Source organism: Pelobates fuscus, chromosome 1 (genome assembly GCF_036172605.1).
Source record: "Pelobates fuscus isolate aPelFus1 chromosome 1, aPelFus1.pri, whole genome shotgun sequence".
Classification (NCBI taxonomy): domain Eukaryota; kingdom Metazoa; phylum Chordata; class Amphibia; order Anura; family Pelobatidae; genus Pelobates; species Pelobates fuscus.
This window is the reverse complement of record NC_086317.1, coordinates 470,356,005-470,374,509: the sequence shown is the minus strand read 5'-3', so window position 1 is coordinate 470,374,509 and position 18,505 is coordinate 470,356,005. Positions and strand designations below refer to the sequence as shown.

The 18,505-nt window shown below is 40.4% G+C and overlaps 1 protein-coding gene across 2 annotated transcripts in view; it reads left to right on the top strand.

Moving 5' to 3' along the window:
• The window catches only part of TSKU (tsukushi, small leucine rich proteoglycan), a 98,028-nt gene extending 79,876 nt beyond the window's left edge, over positions 1-18,152 (top strand). For both annotated transcript variants that reach the window (XM_063431609.1, XM_063431603.1), the window contains exon 2: positions 16,954-18,152. In XM_063431609.1, coding sequence (XP_063287679.1) covers positions 16,962-18,017 — 1,056 coding nt within the window. In that variant the 5' untranslated portion in view covers positions 16,954-16,961 and the 3' untranslated portion in view covers positions 18,018-18,152. The remainder of the gene's footprint in view (positions 1-16,953) is intronic.
• Positions 18,153-18,505: the final 353 nt, after the last annotated feature.

Genomic DNA, 18,505 nt, shown 5'->3' with positions numbered 1-18,505 from the left:
TAAGTGGATAACCTGCGGAGCCACAAGAGATGGGCTTTGGTGGGTTTCTCCTCTTGCCCCCGGGACATTAATACGAGTGTACAGTGTGTTTTAGACCCCCAGTGAGCGATCTGTGCAGCAGGCAGTTTGTTGACATTGTTTCGACATTGTGCATGCGTGCAGCACAGGCGTGTTGCTGAACTTAACCGATTAGATTGCTGATAACTTTGATAATGATTAATGCTTTTGTGACTATGCTAAACGCTTGCAGTCGGAAATGTGTTTTGTTTTAGTTGTTTAGCAATTTTTGAAGCTGGCCGGCGAGTTTCCGAAGTTTGCGTGTACAACAATTCTCAGTCTTTTTTTTGCGTGCATGTTGCTCGGGCCTCGGGGTACTCTTTTTTTGTATTTTTGTTTTATTTTCTGAGATCAGAATATTCTGCATAGAGTTTTGAATAATGTAATGGGTTAGCAGGAATGAAGGGGGGAGGGAGTAGTTTAGGGGGGGGGCTCTGCTTTCTGGTTGCCTAAGTTTTTGTATTTATAAACCTCATCATATATGACATAAGTGAACTCCGTTAACCCTGCAAAGAATGAGCAGTTCTCAAGATCTTTGCTTAAAGTTATATATTTTTTTTCTGTTTCACTCAGTCCCCTAGGTTTTTGATTTGCGTTGCTAGAGCAGATTTTTTGACATTTTCAAGGCTACTTTGTGTCCAAGGCGTTCGTGGAAATGTGCTGTTGTGAAGCCTGTTTGTGGTTTAAGTGAAGCTTGGGAGTGTTTTTGCATCCTGCTCTGGTCGGGTTTCTGTTCAGTTTGGTGAAGTTTGAGGCTTCACAGTGTGTGGACGGAATACTAAGTATCCTGCCTCTTTCCTTCTGTATTCAGCCAGTGCAGTCTTGCTTTATGGCCACTGGCATCTTCCAGTTGTAAACATGCGACTAATTGAAGCCTCCGAAAGTCACGTATACCCCCAGCGTTCGGTAACTGATTGCAGTAGTAAAATCCCATTACCACAGGTTAAAGTCTTACTTTAAAGGAAAAAAAGTCCTGAAGGTTTTATCCTACTACTGTTACCAACTGTAGCTAGTTCTGGCAGGTGATACGCGAACACTCCAATATTTAGTAATAATGAAGACCGCTAGGAGTTTTTATTTTACTTGTAACTAAATTTCAGTGAAATATCGTTTTGAATTCAATTTAGAGACGTTGAATTACCGAAAATGGCTGTCATTGTTCTCTTATTTAAAAATAAACACACCCAAATCAAGCGTAATTTGCTCACTCACTGCAGGAATGCTTCTAATGTAGAAACATTGGATTCAATTTGGGTTCAGGTCAATAATAAAAAAAAAAAAAGTGTCCAAAAACTAGACATAATGGTATGACTGCTCTATAAAACATCTGACAATTGCTCTTTTACTTGAAGGGCATATTAATTGGCTTTAAAAAAAAAAATCAAGTTCTGTAACTCAAGAATGGGATGTAATTTTGCCCTCCAGAGAGCGCTTTGGGAATTATGACTTGATGGGAGAATTATCTTGTTTCGAGGGAGGAATTTGAACTCCTGAACACTGGCTTGTTGCGGTTGAATTTGTGTACTCTCGCTCTGGAAAGCTTGTGATGTCTTGTTGTGCTTGGTTTAGCTTGGGCCCTGCCATAAAAGCAAACCGATTGTGAAAGTCCAGTGTGCCTTATCTCTACTCTTTAGACACCGCAATGACTGGATAGTCATTCCAGATCTTCCAGATCCGCAATGACTGGATAGAAAACATTACTTATTAAATAGCCGTGAACTTGCAGATCTCATCTGCCTCGTTATCTTTTAATTTTTATCTGTGGAGTTGTCTTTGTTGTGTAGGTGTTTTTGTTGCCACAGTAACACCCCAATATAACTGTGTGTGTGTTAAGGCTGTGGCCTGAGGAATTACCCGGCCGATGTAAACTCGGGCAACCCCCTTACCTGGGCCTTTGCCGTTCATGTCACTCCACCCTACCTCTCCCCTCTTTCTAATATCACTACCTTGGTGGGCCCTCTTATTTGCAGGCCTACCTGTACATCTGTTTTGGCACACCACAACCAACTTTGCTTCCTATCACGGCTTTTGTTCACGACCATATATATGCCATCACTACAGCTTCACACTTGTCTGTTTGTGTTTCAGTCTTTTTTTTTTTTTTTTATTGCCAAGAAAAAAACTCATTTATTTTAAATGTCAAGTTTATACAAGTTCATCACTGTGTGTTAGGCTACAGGTGAACTTTTGACAAGCGTGTTTGTGCTGTGGGTTATAAATACCCTGGGGAAACCACTGTCCCCTCTCACCCCCTCTCGCTCTCTGCCTGACTCTTCTCTCTCTCCCTCTCCCCCAGAATACATAGATTTATTTTGCTTTATTCCGATGTCACCAAACCGGCCATCTACAGTGCCAATACATTTTATGGTAGTTTTGTTTTATTCACATGTATGATTGTGGTTTTATCTTTGTGCAGTGCTGTGTTGCTTGGGTTCAACTTTTCAGACCAAGTACTTTTCCAGCCATCCAATCTGCAGGATTTGTCGGTGGTGGCGTACCTGCGTATGGCCAGGTGATGGAACTTATTAGATATGAAGCATGAAACACGGCTAGGCATTCATGTCAAACTGGGTGCTCTGTCACTGAGATCTCATTATCTCGGCAATTGGCCCCTCCTGGCCCTAACAAGGCAACGTGCAGACCATGGAACAGTTGGGCAGTTGACTGTTTTGGCTGTGTATAGTACGATTGTATTTTAATCTGATAAATGATATCTGTAAACTGGAAGTCTATTGTGTTTAATAACTAGTGGCAGCCTGATGTATCTAATGCCTCTTCATCAGTGCAGTGTTAAATGTTAGGCGGGAAACCTGTGGAATTAATGCTGGTTTTGTTCTAGTGTCTAATGTTTCTATTGCATTGAATAGATACAATTCTATTTCCCATAAAACCTCTTCTTCTGCTTTTAATAGCAATTTGGCCACCATATGTTGCTCGTAAAATGATTTTCCGATTTCACTATGATTAACTTATAAAGTAAAAATCTAGACTGCTATTTGGGTGCCAGAGAGCACCCCAGTTTTTGTCAAATCTGAGGGTTTTTTTTTGTTTGTTTTAGTAGGTGTTCATGTATCCTTTAAAAAAAAGAAAAGAAAAAAAATGCACATCAAAAACATTATTTCATTATAAATGTTTTTTTGTACAGCTCGTAGGATATTAGCGCTTTAAAACCTAAACCGCACAGTACGTCGTGTCTTTCTTCATTCCTATGCGTTATTAAATTTTTTTTTTTTTTACGTTTTTCTCCAATTTTTTGTTCCTTGTACTAGGATTTAGCTAAATAGTAACCCAACTGAGAGATACAGTGCTCGATAATTAACCAGTATTTCTAATTATCTGTTGTGGATACCCCAAAGGTTACCCACATATTTCATCTCCCATCTGACAGTGCTATTAGGCACCCTGCACTTTCCAGGTGTTTGTAAAGAGACTCTTATTTACCGCCCTCTCCATTGCTTTCCGGCTGGCCACATAAATAAAATGGCAAACCAAGCACATTGATAATCCATGCAAATTTATTACTGTTAAGTGCTCCTCGGTGCAACATAAAAATGGAGTTTTAAAATCAGAAATTGCCTTTAAAAAAGAGCAGACTATAATTTTGCTACAAATGCTACAGCTTGGCGAGCAGGAAACGCACAATAAGAGAGCCTTTGGTCAGGCTCCTGCTGTTAGCACTGTCCTAATTAACTGCACATGTTTTCCCAGAAGGCTTTGCTGCTGGGGCGCACGGCTGTTCTTCTTAGAACTTCGAGAGGGAAAAGGTTTAACTTTTTATTAGTTGCTTCTAGCGACAGCCTGCAGTGTTTTTTTTTTTTTGGTTTTTTTTTTTTGGTTTTCCATCATTCTTTAGCGCACTGTTGCCTATCTGATCAATACTTGTACAGTCTTTTCAACTTCTTTTGAAGATGTTTTTATTTTCCTTTCTTTTATTTCATTTTGCTACATCAATGTATCGAAAAACTAATTGCAAATGTAGTTGATTGGCTATTGTTTTGACTACCTTTTTTTTGCAATTCACATTCAGTAAGCAGACGTTATTTCCTCAGGTGAATAATTAGCTGTGTGCGTTTGTGCTATGTATGCGTAACTTTGTTGATATTTGGGTGTGTTGATGCTAGTACTATGTTTCTGTGCGGCCCACAAGATATAAGACGATACGGCTAATTTGGTGGGTGCGAGCGAGAGTGGTTGACTAAATATATTGGTGCGTTTGGTTAATTTGGTGGAAAAGTGTGAATATTTCGGTGCATAAGAAAGTTTGGCTAATAAGATCTGTTTTAGGCCAACTCTTGTGTGCGACTTATCGCTGACCTTTTTGTCTGGTTTATTAGTTTTGGCCTTTGCTCTTAAAGGGACACTATGTTGGGTATTCCAAGCTCTATTCTCCTCTGCATTTAGCTACAAGTCTCTTCCCTCCCAACTCCCCAAGCGACTTCATCTGCCTGCATGACTTTGCGTCGATTCTTCTTCTTCTTGTTTAAGACGAAAAAAAATGGAAGTTGGCTGTGAGAACTGGGTTTGACTGGGTTCTCTCAGTGGAAGCCCCTCTACTGGCTGTCGGGAGAAAGGCATATTTAACCTTACAATGGAAAAATTGACGTGCATATACCTCCTCATTGAGATGTAGTGCTGCCTTAAGTGATTCTTTAGGGATTTTTGTAATTTTGTGCATCCATACAAGAATAAACGTTGCTTTGAAACCAGAGTATCAGTTGTATAAAGCTATCCCGTCAACTACAAACTTGGTCATGGTGGTAGGAGTCTAAATGTGTAACATTTTTTGCCAGCTGTAGATGCACAACATACATTTTTTGTTTTTGTATATTGGACCTTTGCAAAAATGCTTCTCCTGCCACTGTTCATTTTATTAAATGTGGTGTCGTTTTTTTTTTTTTTTTTTGCTCATTTAGTTTCTATTAATGAGAACCATGGGTTATTGTCCATCTGTTAATCCTGCCTGTTATTTGGTTATGACTACAGACTCAGACCTGGCACATATAGATTCTAGGGGTAAAGTAGCCCATTGGGCTTGCTTTGGTATGCCTTTTCATCACCTGATCTTATCTAAAACATGTGTATATATATTTTTTAATTTACTTATATTACTTCTATATTTTACCTGTATCAGTGGAGCAAGCTACTAGACTTTCTGTCTCTCCTTGTGTTTTGTCTGGTATATTTGTCAGGGTTGTCCTATAGAGTCCAGATGTGACTGTTTTCAAGGTGCTGTATGGAGAGCGGCATCTTTCGAAGTCTCTCTGTGACTTCATGTGCTGTCAAACCCCTATTAGTGGCCAGTTCTCATTAAACACGGACCGAATGGTATGAACAAGCCAGTCAAAACTACAATGTGACTGTGTACAGACAAGTAGCAAAGCGAAGATGTTTAATAACCGCATTACAGACAAGTATAATGAAACCAGAACAGACCCTCAGGCTGTAGACACTTCGAGCATTTGCTGCCAGAGAAATTCACTTCTTGCTCACATTTTCCAGATCCCCAAGCCAGGTACAGCTCCGATCATACGAGCGGCTTTTGAAGGCTTCCCATACGTGGGAATTCCCTTTCAGATGTTCTCTTCCAGTCTGACCTGCTTTGTGTTTGGTGACCTGTTATTAAGTTAAACTTTTGATCTGTACATTCGTGACTAAATATATGTACATTTTTATAAGCCTGAAAATCTGGCCCTTCAGGATACACTTAAGGATTACACAAGTTATGTGTAAATCCTGATTAAACACTGTATGGGGCTGGGTTTGCGTTAAAGAAAACTGAGATTTAGCTTGTTTTACTCTGTTGTAACCAGCCTTTAACGTGTTCATATTTCAAACTATTTTATGTTTATTTAAGCGTTTTGAAGCTTGACTTTTGTTTTTTCGTTCTAGTAAGAATGTCAGGATTACGGTGCATAATTTTTTTTATTTTTTTTATTTTTTTTTTTAACTCATTACTCCAATTTCACATTTTGGACAAACATGGCCAAAGAATAACAGTTAGATTTGTATTTATTTTTTTTAAAAATCTTCTAATTTAGCCTAGATTTTAAAATCCCCTTGTTTCCCAGCAAATCGTAGTTTATTTTGTGTGTTTGTTTGTTGTTTGTTAATTTTTTTTTATTTTTTTTTGTGGATGTTGCCATGCTTTGACTGTTTCTAGCATGTCTCAACAGAACTTTGATTCCACATTGATTCGTTTTTTTTGTTTGTTTGTTTTTCTTGCCTCAATTAACCTGCTTTTATTTCTTCATCAGATTTTCTTGCACATGACTTTCCATCAAATATACACTGTTTCTTAAAGGATCAAAGTAGGCACCATAACTACTGTTTTATGGATCTCGCTGCAGTGGTTTTAGTGCCAGGAATTTCGCAACGGCTCCCATTGTAAGGAGTCAAACCATTTTTAAAGTCTTTGACTTTCTTACCCACAGTCTTTAAATTGTCTGTATCTTTAAATAAAATGTGTCTTTGTTTTTAAAATAAATTCTAATTTGAATACATTAAAGGAATGCACGTTTGTATTCATAAAGATATAGTGCCCTAGATGCCCTTTAGGTGACTGAGCCCCTGTTGCAAGGGTTAAAAATCTGATTTGACTTACCTTTTCTTCCTCGCAGTGCTAGTCTCTGACGTGATCTCAGCTAATCCATATGGAGACTGTGGGGAACTGAGCCTCGTCACGTGTTCTTGGAGGGGCCTGCTGGCTAGCTTCTTGCCCACCGACTATGGGTCAGGTCAGCGACTGTAAAAACCCATATTTTATTTCCCCTGGTTCGGCACTTTCCATTCGTGCGCATAGAACCGAAGGCTAGCTCCGCTGCCAGCTGTTCGCATGGACCAAAACCGCGAATAGTTTCAGGGCTTTCGTGGCTAAGTCCCCCTGAAGTCTATTTTCGGCATTAAGACTTTAGGGTTCATGGTTGGTCCCCAGCGGCACTTAGCTGAGATTCCATGGAATTATTTTCGTCATGAAGACTTCGCAGTTCCCGGTTGGTACCCAGCGGCACTTAGCCATGATTCTATGGAACTATTTTCGGCTAGGGGACCATGCGTGCTCTCCGTCAAATTATGACTTCCAGGAAATTCCTGAACCTATCTGTGTGATTTCTGGATATGAGGGGATGTGACTTTTGTGGGGTTTTTATGTATTTTAAAGGTACTTTGGGGGTGTTTGGGAAATGTGTTGCTGTTTTTTTTTTTTTTTTTTGTGCTTAGAGATAATTGAGTTTAATACCGTGCTTGACTGAATTATCTCCCAGGCACAGGGGAGGGATTGACCTATTTTGTATGGAAGTGTCCTGGATCTGAGAGCCAATGTAATTGTGTATATGTTTTTACTGTAGTCTACTCTCGGGTCCAAGGGGGAGTGCCCCTTGCATGGGGACCTGCATATAAGGCAAGTTGTGGCTGCCATTAAACATAATTCGTTTTACTCTTCATGAAGTCTAGGCTCATGTTTGGGGGATTGGAGAGCTATATTCACTCTGGGGATTGCTATAATCACTATACTCCCTTGGATCACAACACTTGCTCTTGTAAGAGCAGCCTGCTTCTCTCTCTGGACTATGAGAGGTCTACCCACTGGATCCTGGTCTTGGGTCCAGGCTGGGAGGAGGACAGCGAGACCCCAACCAAGCTGCGGCGGTTTGTTGTGTGGTTTACAGTGGTTATGGTGCTTGCAAGTACTAGGAGACAGCGATTGACGGAGGTACCCGGTCAGGGTGCCAGGCGGTCCGACACAGAGACTAGTGCGCATGTGTAGCTTTTAATCACTGTAACGGGTGTAAAGATATTGTAATGAAGCATTTGAGATTTTAACTCTGTAAAGGCCACTCCAGTCCCCTAAAGCATTTCATCTTACATGGTCACATACAGTGGCGTACATACCGGGGTCGCAGGGGTCGCGGCTGCGACCGGGCCCGGCCCACCAGGGGGCCCGGCCGCCCTGCGACCCGGTATGTATGTCACTGGGCCAGCCTCTTCTCCTGGGGGGCCCAGGAGCCGGCCACCTCCGGGCCCCCCGAGGCTGGCCCTGCTGTCATCCGGCTGGCCGGTACTGCGGGCGCGCGAGGGAGCACTGTCTCCTGGGTGCTTCCTCTTCAGCTCCCTCGCGCACCGCACTGATACCGGAGCCGGAAGATGACGTCATCTTCCGGCTCCGGCATCAGTACGCGGCGCGCGAGGGAGCTGAAGAGGAAGCACTCAGGAGACAGTGCTCCCTCGCGCGCCCGCCAGCCTGCCTGCCCACCGGGTGACCGGCCCCCCAGGAGCCCAGCAGCACCACTGGACCCCAGGGAATCCCCTCAGCTCTCCCACAGGTAAGGAGGCTGGGGGGATTTAAAAAAAAAATGTGTTTGTGAGTGTGTGTTAGAGTGTGAGTGTATGTTAGTGTGTGTTTGTGAGTGTGTTAGTGTGTGTTTGTGAGTGTATGTTAGTGTGTGTTTGTGAGTGTGTTAGTGTGTGTTTGTGAGTGTATGTTAGTGTTAGTGAGTGTATGTGTTAGAGTGTGAGTGTATGTGTTAGAGTGTGAGTGTATGTGTTAGAGTGTGAGTGTATGTGTTAGAGTGTGAGTGTATGTGTTAGAGTGTGAGTGTATGTGTTAGAGTGTGAGTGTATGTGTTAGAGTGTGAGTGTATGTGTTAGAGTGTGAGTGTATGTGTTAGAGTGTGAGTGTATGTGTTAGAGTGTGAGTGTATGTGTTAGAGTGTGTGAGTGTGTGTTAGAGTGTGTGAGTGTGTGTTAGGGTGTGAGTGTGTGTTTGTGAGTGTGTGTTAGTGAGTGTATGTTAGTGTTAGTGAGTGTATGTTAGTGTTAGTGAGTGTATGTTAGTGTTAGTGAGTGTATGTTAGTGTTAGTGAGTGTATGTTAGTGTTAGTGAGTGTATGTTAGTGTTAGTGAGTGTATGTTAGTGTTAGTGAGTGTATGTTAGTGTTAGTGAGTGTGTGTGTTTGAGTGTGAGTGTGAGTGTATGTTAGTGAGTGTGTGTTTGTGAGTGTATGTTAGTGTTAGTGAGTGTATGTTAGTGTGTGTTTGTGAGTGTGTTAGTGTGTGTTTGTGAGTGTATGTTAGTGTTAGTGAGTGTATGTTAGTGTTAGTGAGTGTATGTTAGTGTTAGTGAGTGTATGTTAGTGTTAGTGAGTGTATGTTAGTGTTAGTGAGTGTATGTTAGTGTTAGTGAGTGTGTGTGTTTGAGTGTGAGTGTATGTTAGTGAGTGTGTGTTTGTGAGTGTATGTTAGTGTTAGTGAGTGTATGTTAGTGTTAGTGAGTGTATGTTAGTGTTAGTGAGTGTATGTTAGTGTTAGTGAGTGTATGTTAGTGTTAGTGAGTGTATGTTAGTGTTAGTGAGTGTATGTTAGTGTTAGTGAGTGTATGTGTTAGAGTGTGAGTGTATGTGTTAGAGTGTGAGTGTATGTGTTAGAGTGTGAGTGTATGTGTTAGAGTGTGAGTGTATGTGTTAGAGTGTGAGTGTATGTGTTAGAGTGTGAGTGTATGTGTTAGAGTGTGAGTGTATGTGTTAGAGTGTGAGTGTGTGTTAGAGTGTGTGAGTGTGTGTTAGGGTGTGTGAGTGTGTGTTAGGGTGTGAGTGTGTGTTAGGGTGTGAGTGTGTGTTAGGGTGTGAGTGTATGTTAGTGTTAGTGAGTGTATGTTAGTGTTAGTGAGTGTATGTTAGTGTTAGTGAGTGTATGTTAGTGTTAGTGAGTGTATGTTAGTGTTAGTGAGTGTATGTTAGTGTTAGTGAGTGTATGTTAGTGTTAGTGAGTGTATGTTAGTGTTAGTGAGTGTGTGTTAGTGTTAGTGAGTGTGTGTTAGTGTTAGTGAGTGTGTGTTAGTGTTAGTGAGTGTGTGTTTGTGAGTGTATGTTTGTGAGTGTATGTTAGTGAGTGTGTGTTAGTGAGTGTATGTTAGTGTTAGTGAGTGTATGTTAGTGTTAGTGAGTGTATGTTAGTGTTAGTGAGTGTATGTTAGTGTTAGTGAGTGTGTGTGTTTGAGTGTGAGTGTATGTTAGTGAGTGTGTGTTTGTGAGTGTATGTTAGTGTTAGTGAGTGTATGTTAGTGTTAGTGAGTGTATGTTAGTGTGTGTTTGTGAGTGTGTTAGTGTGTGTTTGTGAGTGTATGTTAGTGTTAGTGAGTGTATGTTAGTGTTAGTGAGTGTATGTGTTAGAGTGTGAGTGTATGTGTTAGAGTGTGAGTGTATGTGTTAGAGTGTGAGTGTATGTGTTAGAGTGTGAGTGTATGTGTTAGAGTGTGAGTGTATGTGTTAGAGTGTGAGTGTATGTGTTAGAGTGTGAGTGTGTGTTAGAGTGTGTGAGTGTGTGTTAGAGTGTGTGAGTGTGTGTTAGAGTGTGTGAGTGTGTGTTAGGGTGTGTGAGTGTGTGTTAGGGTGTGAGTGTGTGTTAGGGTGTGAGTGTGTGTTTGTGAGTGTGAGTGTATGTTAGTGTTAGTGAGTGTATGTTAGTGTTAGTGAGTGTATGTTAGTGTTAGTGAGTGTATGTTAGTGTTAGTGAGTGTATGTTAGTGTTAGTGAGTGTATGTTAGTGTTAGTGAGTGTATGTTAGTGTTAGTGAGTGTATGTTAGTGTTAGTGAGTGTGTGTTAGTGTTAGTGAGTGTGTGTTAGTGTTAGTGAGTGTGTGTTAGTGTTAGTGAGTGTGTGTTAGAGTGTGAGTGTATGTTAGTGAGTGTATGTTTGTGAGTGTATGTTAGTGAGTGTGTGTTTGTGAGTGTATGTTAGTGTTAGTGAGTGTATGTTAGTGTGTGTTTGTGAGTGTGAGTGTATGTTAGTGTTAGCGAGTGTGTGTTTGTGAGTGTGAGTTAGTGTGTGTGTTAGTGTATGTTAGTGTGTGTTTGTGAGTGTGAGTGTATGTTAGTGTGTGTGAGTGTATGTTAGTGTGTGTGAGTGTATGTTAGTGTGTGTGAGTGTGTGTTAGTGTGTGTGAGTGTGTGTTAGTGTGTGTGAGTGTATGTTAGTGTGTGAGTGTATGTTAGTGTGTGTGTGTGTTAGTGTGTGTGTCTGTTACTGAGTATGTTTGTGTGCATCTATTAGTTAGTGAGTGTGTATGTATGTCTGTCACTGAGTGTGTGTCTGTCAGTAAATGTGTGCGTCTGTTCATGAGAGTCTGTGTGTGTGTGTCTTAAGCACTTACCTTTCTCCAGCGCCGGACTCCCTTGGTGCTGGGAATCTCTCCGCCTCTCAGCTCCGAATACGCATGCGTGGCAAGAGCCACGCGCGCATTCAAACCGCCCATAGGAAAGCATTATTCAATGCTTTCCTATGGACGTTCAGCGTCTTCTCACTGTGATTTTCACAGTGAGAATCAGAAAATCCTCTAGCGGCTGTCAATGAGACAGCCACTAGAGGCTGGATTAACCCTCAGTGAAACATAGCCGTTTCTCTGAAACGGCTATGTTTTCAGCTGCAGGGTTAAAACTAGAGACCTGGCACCCAGACCACTTCATTGAGCTGATGTGATCTGGGTGTCTGTAGTGGTCCTTAAAGTGTATGTGTTTATGCATGCACTGGCGTACATACCGCGGTCACACAGGTCGCAGCCCTGCGACCCGGTGCCCGCCGCCATGTGTTGCGGCCCCTGCCCGCGCAGCGTAAGCGCGCGCGCGGGAGGGGCCCACGGATCAGTTTTCGCACCGGGGCCCCATGGGTTGTGTGTACGCCACTGGTCACATAGTTACATAGCTGAAAAGAGACTTGCGTCCATGAAGTTCAGCCTTCCTCACATATGTTTTTGCTGTTGATCCAAAAGATCTTACTGAATGCATGTCCTGTCTATTTTATAGACATGTCGATTTTAAAGAGCTATCTGCAGTTCTGTAAATGCACTTCGTGTGACCTTAGTGCCTCACTCGCTCTGTACTGAGGGTCAAAGCGTAATGACTACTTCTTGTAGAGAAGGATGGTTTCAATATACTGTTGGTTCGTGGCATGGTTTGTCCCACTACTTCTCTAGGGCTGACTTCTGATTGAACTCTCTCAGCACTGGAATAAATGTACATTTTAACACTTTCATTGCCAATACAATGTGTTTTTTTTTTGGGGGGGGGGGGGTGGGGGAGAGGTTTGTGTTCCTTTAAATGTTTTCTGTTGACGTCCTTGTCCAAAGCATGCACTTGACGTGTTTCCGACTGTCTGACTGTTTGTAGTCTTCCTGTCCGTTGCTGCTGTAATCACCGCGTGCCTTCTGCTGATGTCATTGAGTAGATCCGCTTCACTGAATGTGCCTCAATGTGAGTACTAGAATTGGGAGTGTGCATTGAGGTGCTTCTTGTACATTACAAACAATGGCTGAATTTGTCATTAGGCAAATTAAGGTTATGCATCACAGGTGTGGCAGGATAGGCTATGCAGGTGTGTTTTTATTTTCAGACATTTTCTGAATTTAAAGGGACACTACACGCACCCAGACCACTTCACCTCATTAAAGTGGTCTGGGTGCAATGTCCTTGTCTCCTTAACCCCGTAATTGTTGTTTTCACTGTTTTTGAGAAACTGCAATAATAACCTTGCAGGGTTAACTCCACCTCAGTAACTAGAGGCGTTTTCGGGTCCTTAGCGGACTTTTGGTCTGCTAAATGATGCTGGACGTCCTTCCTCTAAAACCCCACAGGAAAGCATTGATTCAGTGCTTTACCATGGGGAGGCCAAATGCGATTGCAGTGCTCGACGCGCATGCATGTTGAACCCCCCTCCCCCCCCCCCCCCCTGCCAGCTGATGGCGGAGGAGGAGCAGAGGCAGAGCCTGACCCAGCGCTGAGACATCAGAGCTGGAATCGGGTGAGTGCCAAGAGTTTCTAACCCTTTGAGCTCTGCAAGAGAGGGGGGCAGTACAGTTTCCCTTTAAAACTATGAGCCAAGATATATGATTCTATTCGGGTTACCTACAGCCATCTACTTTTAGAAAATGTCAGACCATAGGAAGAGTTTATTATTTTTTTTTTTTTTTTTTTTCAATGAAACAAGTAATTCTAAAACACAAGGTCAAAGTAAAAAGAGTGTTTTTTGTTTTGTGTTTTTTTTTTTTTTTTTTTTTTCATTTACTGTAGCTGACGTAATGATTGTAAGAAGGCAGACAAAATAACCTGCAACGTACTTCACACCCGGTTTTACCGGAGAGGGAGAGAGATCATTGATCCTGCTGCTTTCCACTTTGCTCCAACATTTTTGCAATATTTCTGAATTTACGTCATGGGGTTAGCCCTTAGAGGTGTGATTCCTCCCCCTCAGGATGTTTTAAAGTGGCTGACAGACTCTTATAATGGAATCTTGTCTAAACTAGAATTTGTCATCAGCTGACACTATAGTCATTGAAAGGAGTTTATCTCTGCTGCTCATGTGCCAATTCGGAACACGTTTTCCCAGGAGCAACTACAGAGAGTGAGAGAGTGAGGATGAGGAGTAGACCTCTTATACCACCATTAAAATACCCGTCATTGAATGCTGAGAGCTAAACTGGTTCACACGAACCAGGTAAGGACTTTGCATGGTAAGTCTGGACTTGGTAGCCACGTCTCCCAGATTGTGATCCTTTATACTAGGGGATTTTGTATAATTCGATAGCGAGCAAAATTATTTCAGGATTTATTTTATTATATATTTTTTTTATAATGAACGGTTACTTCTACACATCCCCTTAGTATGTTGATTATTCTCTATGGTCAGGACTCCCATTTCAGGATCTTGTTGGAATTCACAGTGGCACGTTTGATTCCTGCCAGGGTCCTGGGTTAAAGGAACATTAGAACCCATTACATTTTATTAACCTCACACTTTTAAGGTTATTAAATCTAATGGGTTCTGGAATACTCCTGAAACTAGAGGAAGCTAAACTGATCTGTCTATTTGTTCTAGATAAAGTTCACTGTAACCTTTTTTATTGTTCTAAAATGAGTCCTGTATGCACCATAACTTGTAATGTTACTCTACCGGAAAATGTGTTTAGCTTTATGTAACAGAATGATATCCTAACCAGAACTGTGTTGTGTTTTGTCGTAATAATTTTGTATGATTTGTGGCTCCGTTTTTGTACTGCAATCACAAGCGGAGACAGCATTATCTTCGAAAGTGGTCTCTTTTTTATATAAAATTGTATTTTGATTGTCCTTATGAAGGATGCAAAGCTGGCTTGATATACTCCGTGCTTCCAGTAATAGAGGCAGTGGCTGAATCTTCATAACCTGTGGGTTCTAGCGATTGAATGGTCATAGGGGTAAATTATTCTGTGTGCTAACTTAATGTACATTCAGGCCACTAGAGATAATTAGCCAGTGATTACATGAAGATCTTCAGAGGCCACACATGTATAAATTGCTAATGAATTCTGTTCAGCAACAAAAAGAAAAACACATTGCATTTTAACTCCCCTCTGACTTGAACTGCACACTGTAATTGTGCACTGTTTTTTATTTATTTTTTTTGTGTATTTTTTTTTATTTTGTCTAGTTTTTGCATGCATCTGGGAGATCATTCCATATACGATTACAAGTACAAATGTTTGGGTTACTACATGTTTATTTTAAAAAATAAAAATAATAAAATGAATGACAGGCTGGGAAACCACAACAAAAGCAAACACGGTCATGCTGTAATACATTCTACGACACTACTGACGTTACTAAGAACAAAACAAAAACAAAAAGTCCTAAAATATGCACTAGGGAAATGTGAACCTCGAGTGTGTCTTTTTTTTTTTTTTAAATTGGTAAAAATAAAATGCTTCGAAAGAGTAAACGGACACAAAAACAGAGGACTAAAGAGTCCCATTCTCCACATAACTAGTTTGGTGTATGAGATACCTGATCTTTTTTGCACAAACACCAGTCTACTCAGACTATTCAAAGTAGGTATAGAGAATATATATATTTAAAAAAAAAAGACACACTTGAGGTTCACATTTCCCTAGTGCATATTTTAGGACTTTTTGTTTTGGTTTTGTTCTTAGTAACGTCAGTAGTGTCGTAGAATGTATTACAGCATGACCGTGTTTGCTTTTGTTGTGGTTTCCCAGCCTGTCATTCATTTCTTTTGAGGCACATTTGCAACAGCTCACCTAAAACCTAGTCCTCTTAAACGTACCTGTTATGATGTGTCCTTTTTATATCCAGTAAGTATTTTACTACTTGCAATGTGAACGTTTGCGTGCGTGTTTTATGTGTTTGGGAACAAGCATAGTTTGCACGTCATGCAATTACTTAGACCGAGATGAAACATTAAAGGAACATTATAGAGTTGGGAATACAAATGTGTATTCCAAATGCTTTAGTGCCCTGGTAGCCATTTAGGTTCCCGGATTATTTTTATTACTGTGATTTCTCTGTGTATGGGTAGGCTTTTCAGTTAATAATTTTTTTTTTTTTTTCTGCAATTCTAAGCAGTTATGAACAGATGCACAGGTAGTTAAAATGCTTGCCCACCCCTCCCCCTGGGTCCTCCTGGCAGCATAGCAAATACATTTAGATGAAGTTATGGTGACCAGAATGCCCTTTAAATGCCTTTTTTAATTGTTTGGTTTTGTGTTGTTTTTTTTTGTTTGTTTGTATTTTTTAGATTCCTATTTCCCCCATAGGAAAGAATTTGACTGACTGACTGACTGAGATTGTCAATTCTGATGATCAGGGGCAGAGCGAAATGCTGCCCTGGCCAATCGGCATCTCCTCATAGAGATGCATTGGATCAATGCATCTCTAGGAGGAAAGTTGAGTGTCTCCATGCAGTGGGTGGAAATACTGAATGCCAGTGCTCCACACTGTGCAGCACTGCTCCAGGAAGCACCTCTAGTAAACCTTCTGAGGAGTGGCCACTGAAGGTGTCCCTAGGCTGTAATGTAAAAAAAGTGTTTACTGCAAAAAGTCTACAGGGACAGACTATACTCACCAGAACAACTACATTAAGCATTAATGGACTATCGGTGTCCCTTTAAGCATGTGAGGTTGACTGTATCAGCACTGAAAAACCATTCCGAGAAAAAAAAAAAACACAGGAAAGTTATTTCTCAATGCTCAATATTATGTAACAATGGGAAACCTCCAAATATTGTTGGACTACAGCTCACATAATTCTCTTCAGCTTTCCATAGTAACAGTAGTAGCAGCTGCTGGACTGCACTTGTGGTATGTTAGGAACATTTAAACATTTCAACATTGTGAAAGCACAATCAATGTAGAGGTTTATTTATCTTTAAAAGGACACCATAGTCATTGAAAGAACTTTAGCTGAATGAAGCCGTTTCTGTGTATAGATCATGCCTCACAAGTTTCACTGCCATTTAGGAGCTAAATCGCTTTTGTTTGTTTACGCAGCCCTAGCTACACCTCCCCTGGCTGTGACTAACACAACCTGCATGAAAACAACATGGCTTCCTTTTCAATCAAATGTAACTTGCCTTAAAAGTTTTTATCTCCTGCTATGTAAATTGAAACTTCAATTACACACAAGAGGCTTCTACAGGGTCTAGCTATTAACAGAGAAGGAGATAAGACATTCTAAATTAAACAGAATTTGCTATAAAGGAAGTGCAAACATTAGATGACTCTTTACAGGAAGTGTTCAGGAAGGCTGCAAAAACAAAGGGATTTAACTCCTAAAGGGCACAGAATTGAGCAGTGAGACTGCAGGGGTATAATCATTACATCAAAACCGCTTGATTAAGCTAAAGTTGTTTTGGTGACTATAGTGTCCCTTTTATTTATGTAAAATGTTTGAAGGAAATTAATTTGATATGTTTTGAAGAAACTCTTGCCAATTTACATTTTTATAATCTGTTGTAAAGCTTATTGTTTATGAAAGATGTTCCCTTTAACATCTTGCATTTAGTGTTTTGACATTCTATACTTCTAGTAAGTTTTTATATTTTTGACCATGTCCTTTTTTTGTTTTCCTTTTTTGAAGGTGTAACCATGGGACTCTTGAACTGGTTCTATGTTTTGGTGGTCTGCAGTATAGCTGGTACAAGCAAGCCTTGCTTCCCAGGATGTCGATGTGATGTGGAGACTTACGGCCTCTTTGACAGCTTCAGTTTGACCAAAGTTGATTGCAGTAATGTTGGAGCTAATGTTGTTCCAGTTTCCATTCCTTTAGATACATCTTACCTGGATCTTTCCTCAAATAAGCTGGAAGTGATCAATGAGTCTCTGTTGTCTGGACCAGGTTACACTACATTGGTTAACCTTAATCTTAGTTACAACCAAATAGTGAAAATATCTGCTACAACGTTTTCTAAACTAAGATACTTGGAATCCTTGGATTTGAGTCACAACCATCTTGAGGTCCTACCACCTCAAAGCTTTTTTTATTCTCGTTTAGCAGACCTTGACCTAAGTTCCAACCATCTAGTGGAAGTTCAAATGGGTGCTTTCACATCGAAGAGTCAAGGAAAAGCTATTGATATTGATCTTTCAAACAATCTTATTGTTTCAATTTTGAGAGGTCCTGATGCTTCCCAACCAAACATTTGGAGTTTAACATTGTCTGGAAATAAACTTAAGTCAGTGCCAGATCTTCAGGGAATCCCACTACGATACCTTAATTTAGATCAGAACCCAATTTTCAAGATTGAGGAGCACAACTTTTTGGGTCTTAGAGGTTTGACCCACTTGTCTCTCAGTGACATGCAATATTTACAAGAAATTGCACCTTATAGTTTCAAAGAGTTGCAATTTCTTCAAATACTCGACCTTTCGAACAATTATAAGCTGAAATCTTTAAGTACGGAAGTATTTGTTGGCTTGAGTTCTTTACAAGAGCTGAACTTGTTAAATTCTGGAGTTGCATCCCTACCTAAAGATACACTCCACTATTTACCATCAATGAAGAGTGTCACCTGGGGCCAGAACATTCACTGCTTAAAGACGGTAAAGGAAAGTCAGTTCCATCTAAAGAATGGACATGTTCGAAAGGAGGTCTTAGTTTGCCACAATAAGAATGGTGCTGTATCAGCACAGGATGTTTTGTAACATACAGTGTACTGCCCTGGTGGACAATGTGCCTTTTGTGGTTTTTTTTTCTCAATAATTTATTTATACGTTTCCACATGTAATTTTACTTTAAATTTTGCATTTTTTCCTGGTTTTGTTCTTTGGTCAATTTAAGTTGCTTAGTGAATTTTCAGAATAATTAAAAAAAAAACAAAAGGCTTAATTTTTTTTAATTGAATTTTGGGGTTTTTAGCTAATGAGCAACATGTAAAGAGATGGTTTTTGTTTTCTTTGTTGTAAAAAAAAATAAACAAACAAAAAAATACTACTGGTTGTCATATCACAAGAATTAATTTGTAATGTCATTCCATGACCACTTCACATGAAGAAAAGTGCCTTCGGACATTATTAATTTTGTTTTGGTTAGTAATTTTCTTTATACTCACTGCAGTTATTCAGCATGATAATGAATCACTTTACTTTGCCTAAGTCATCTCTTAAATAAATGACATCATAGATGCCTATTC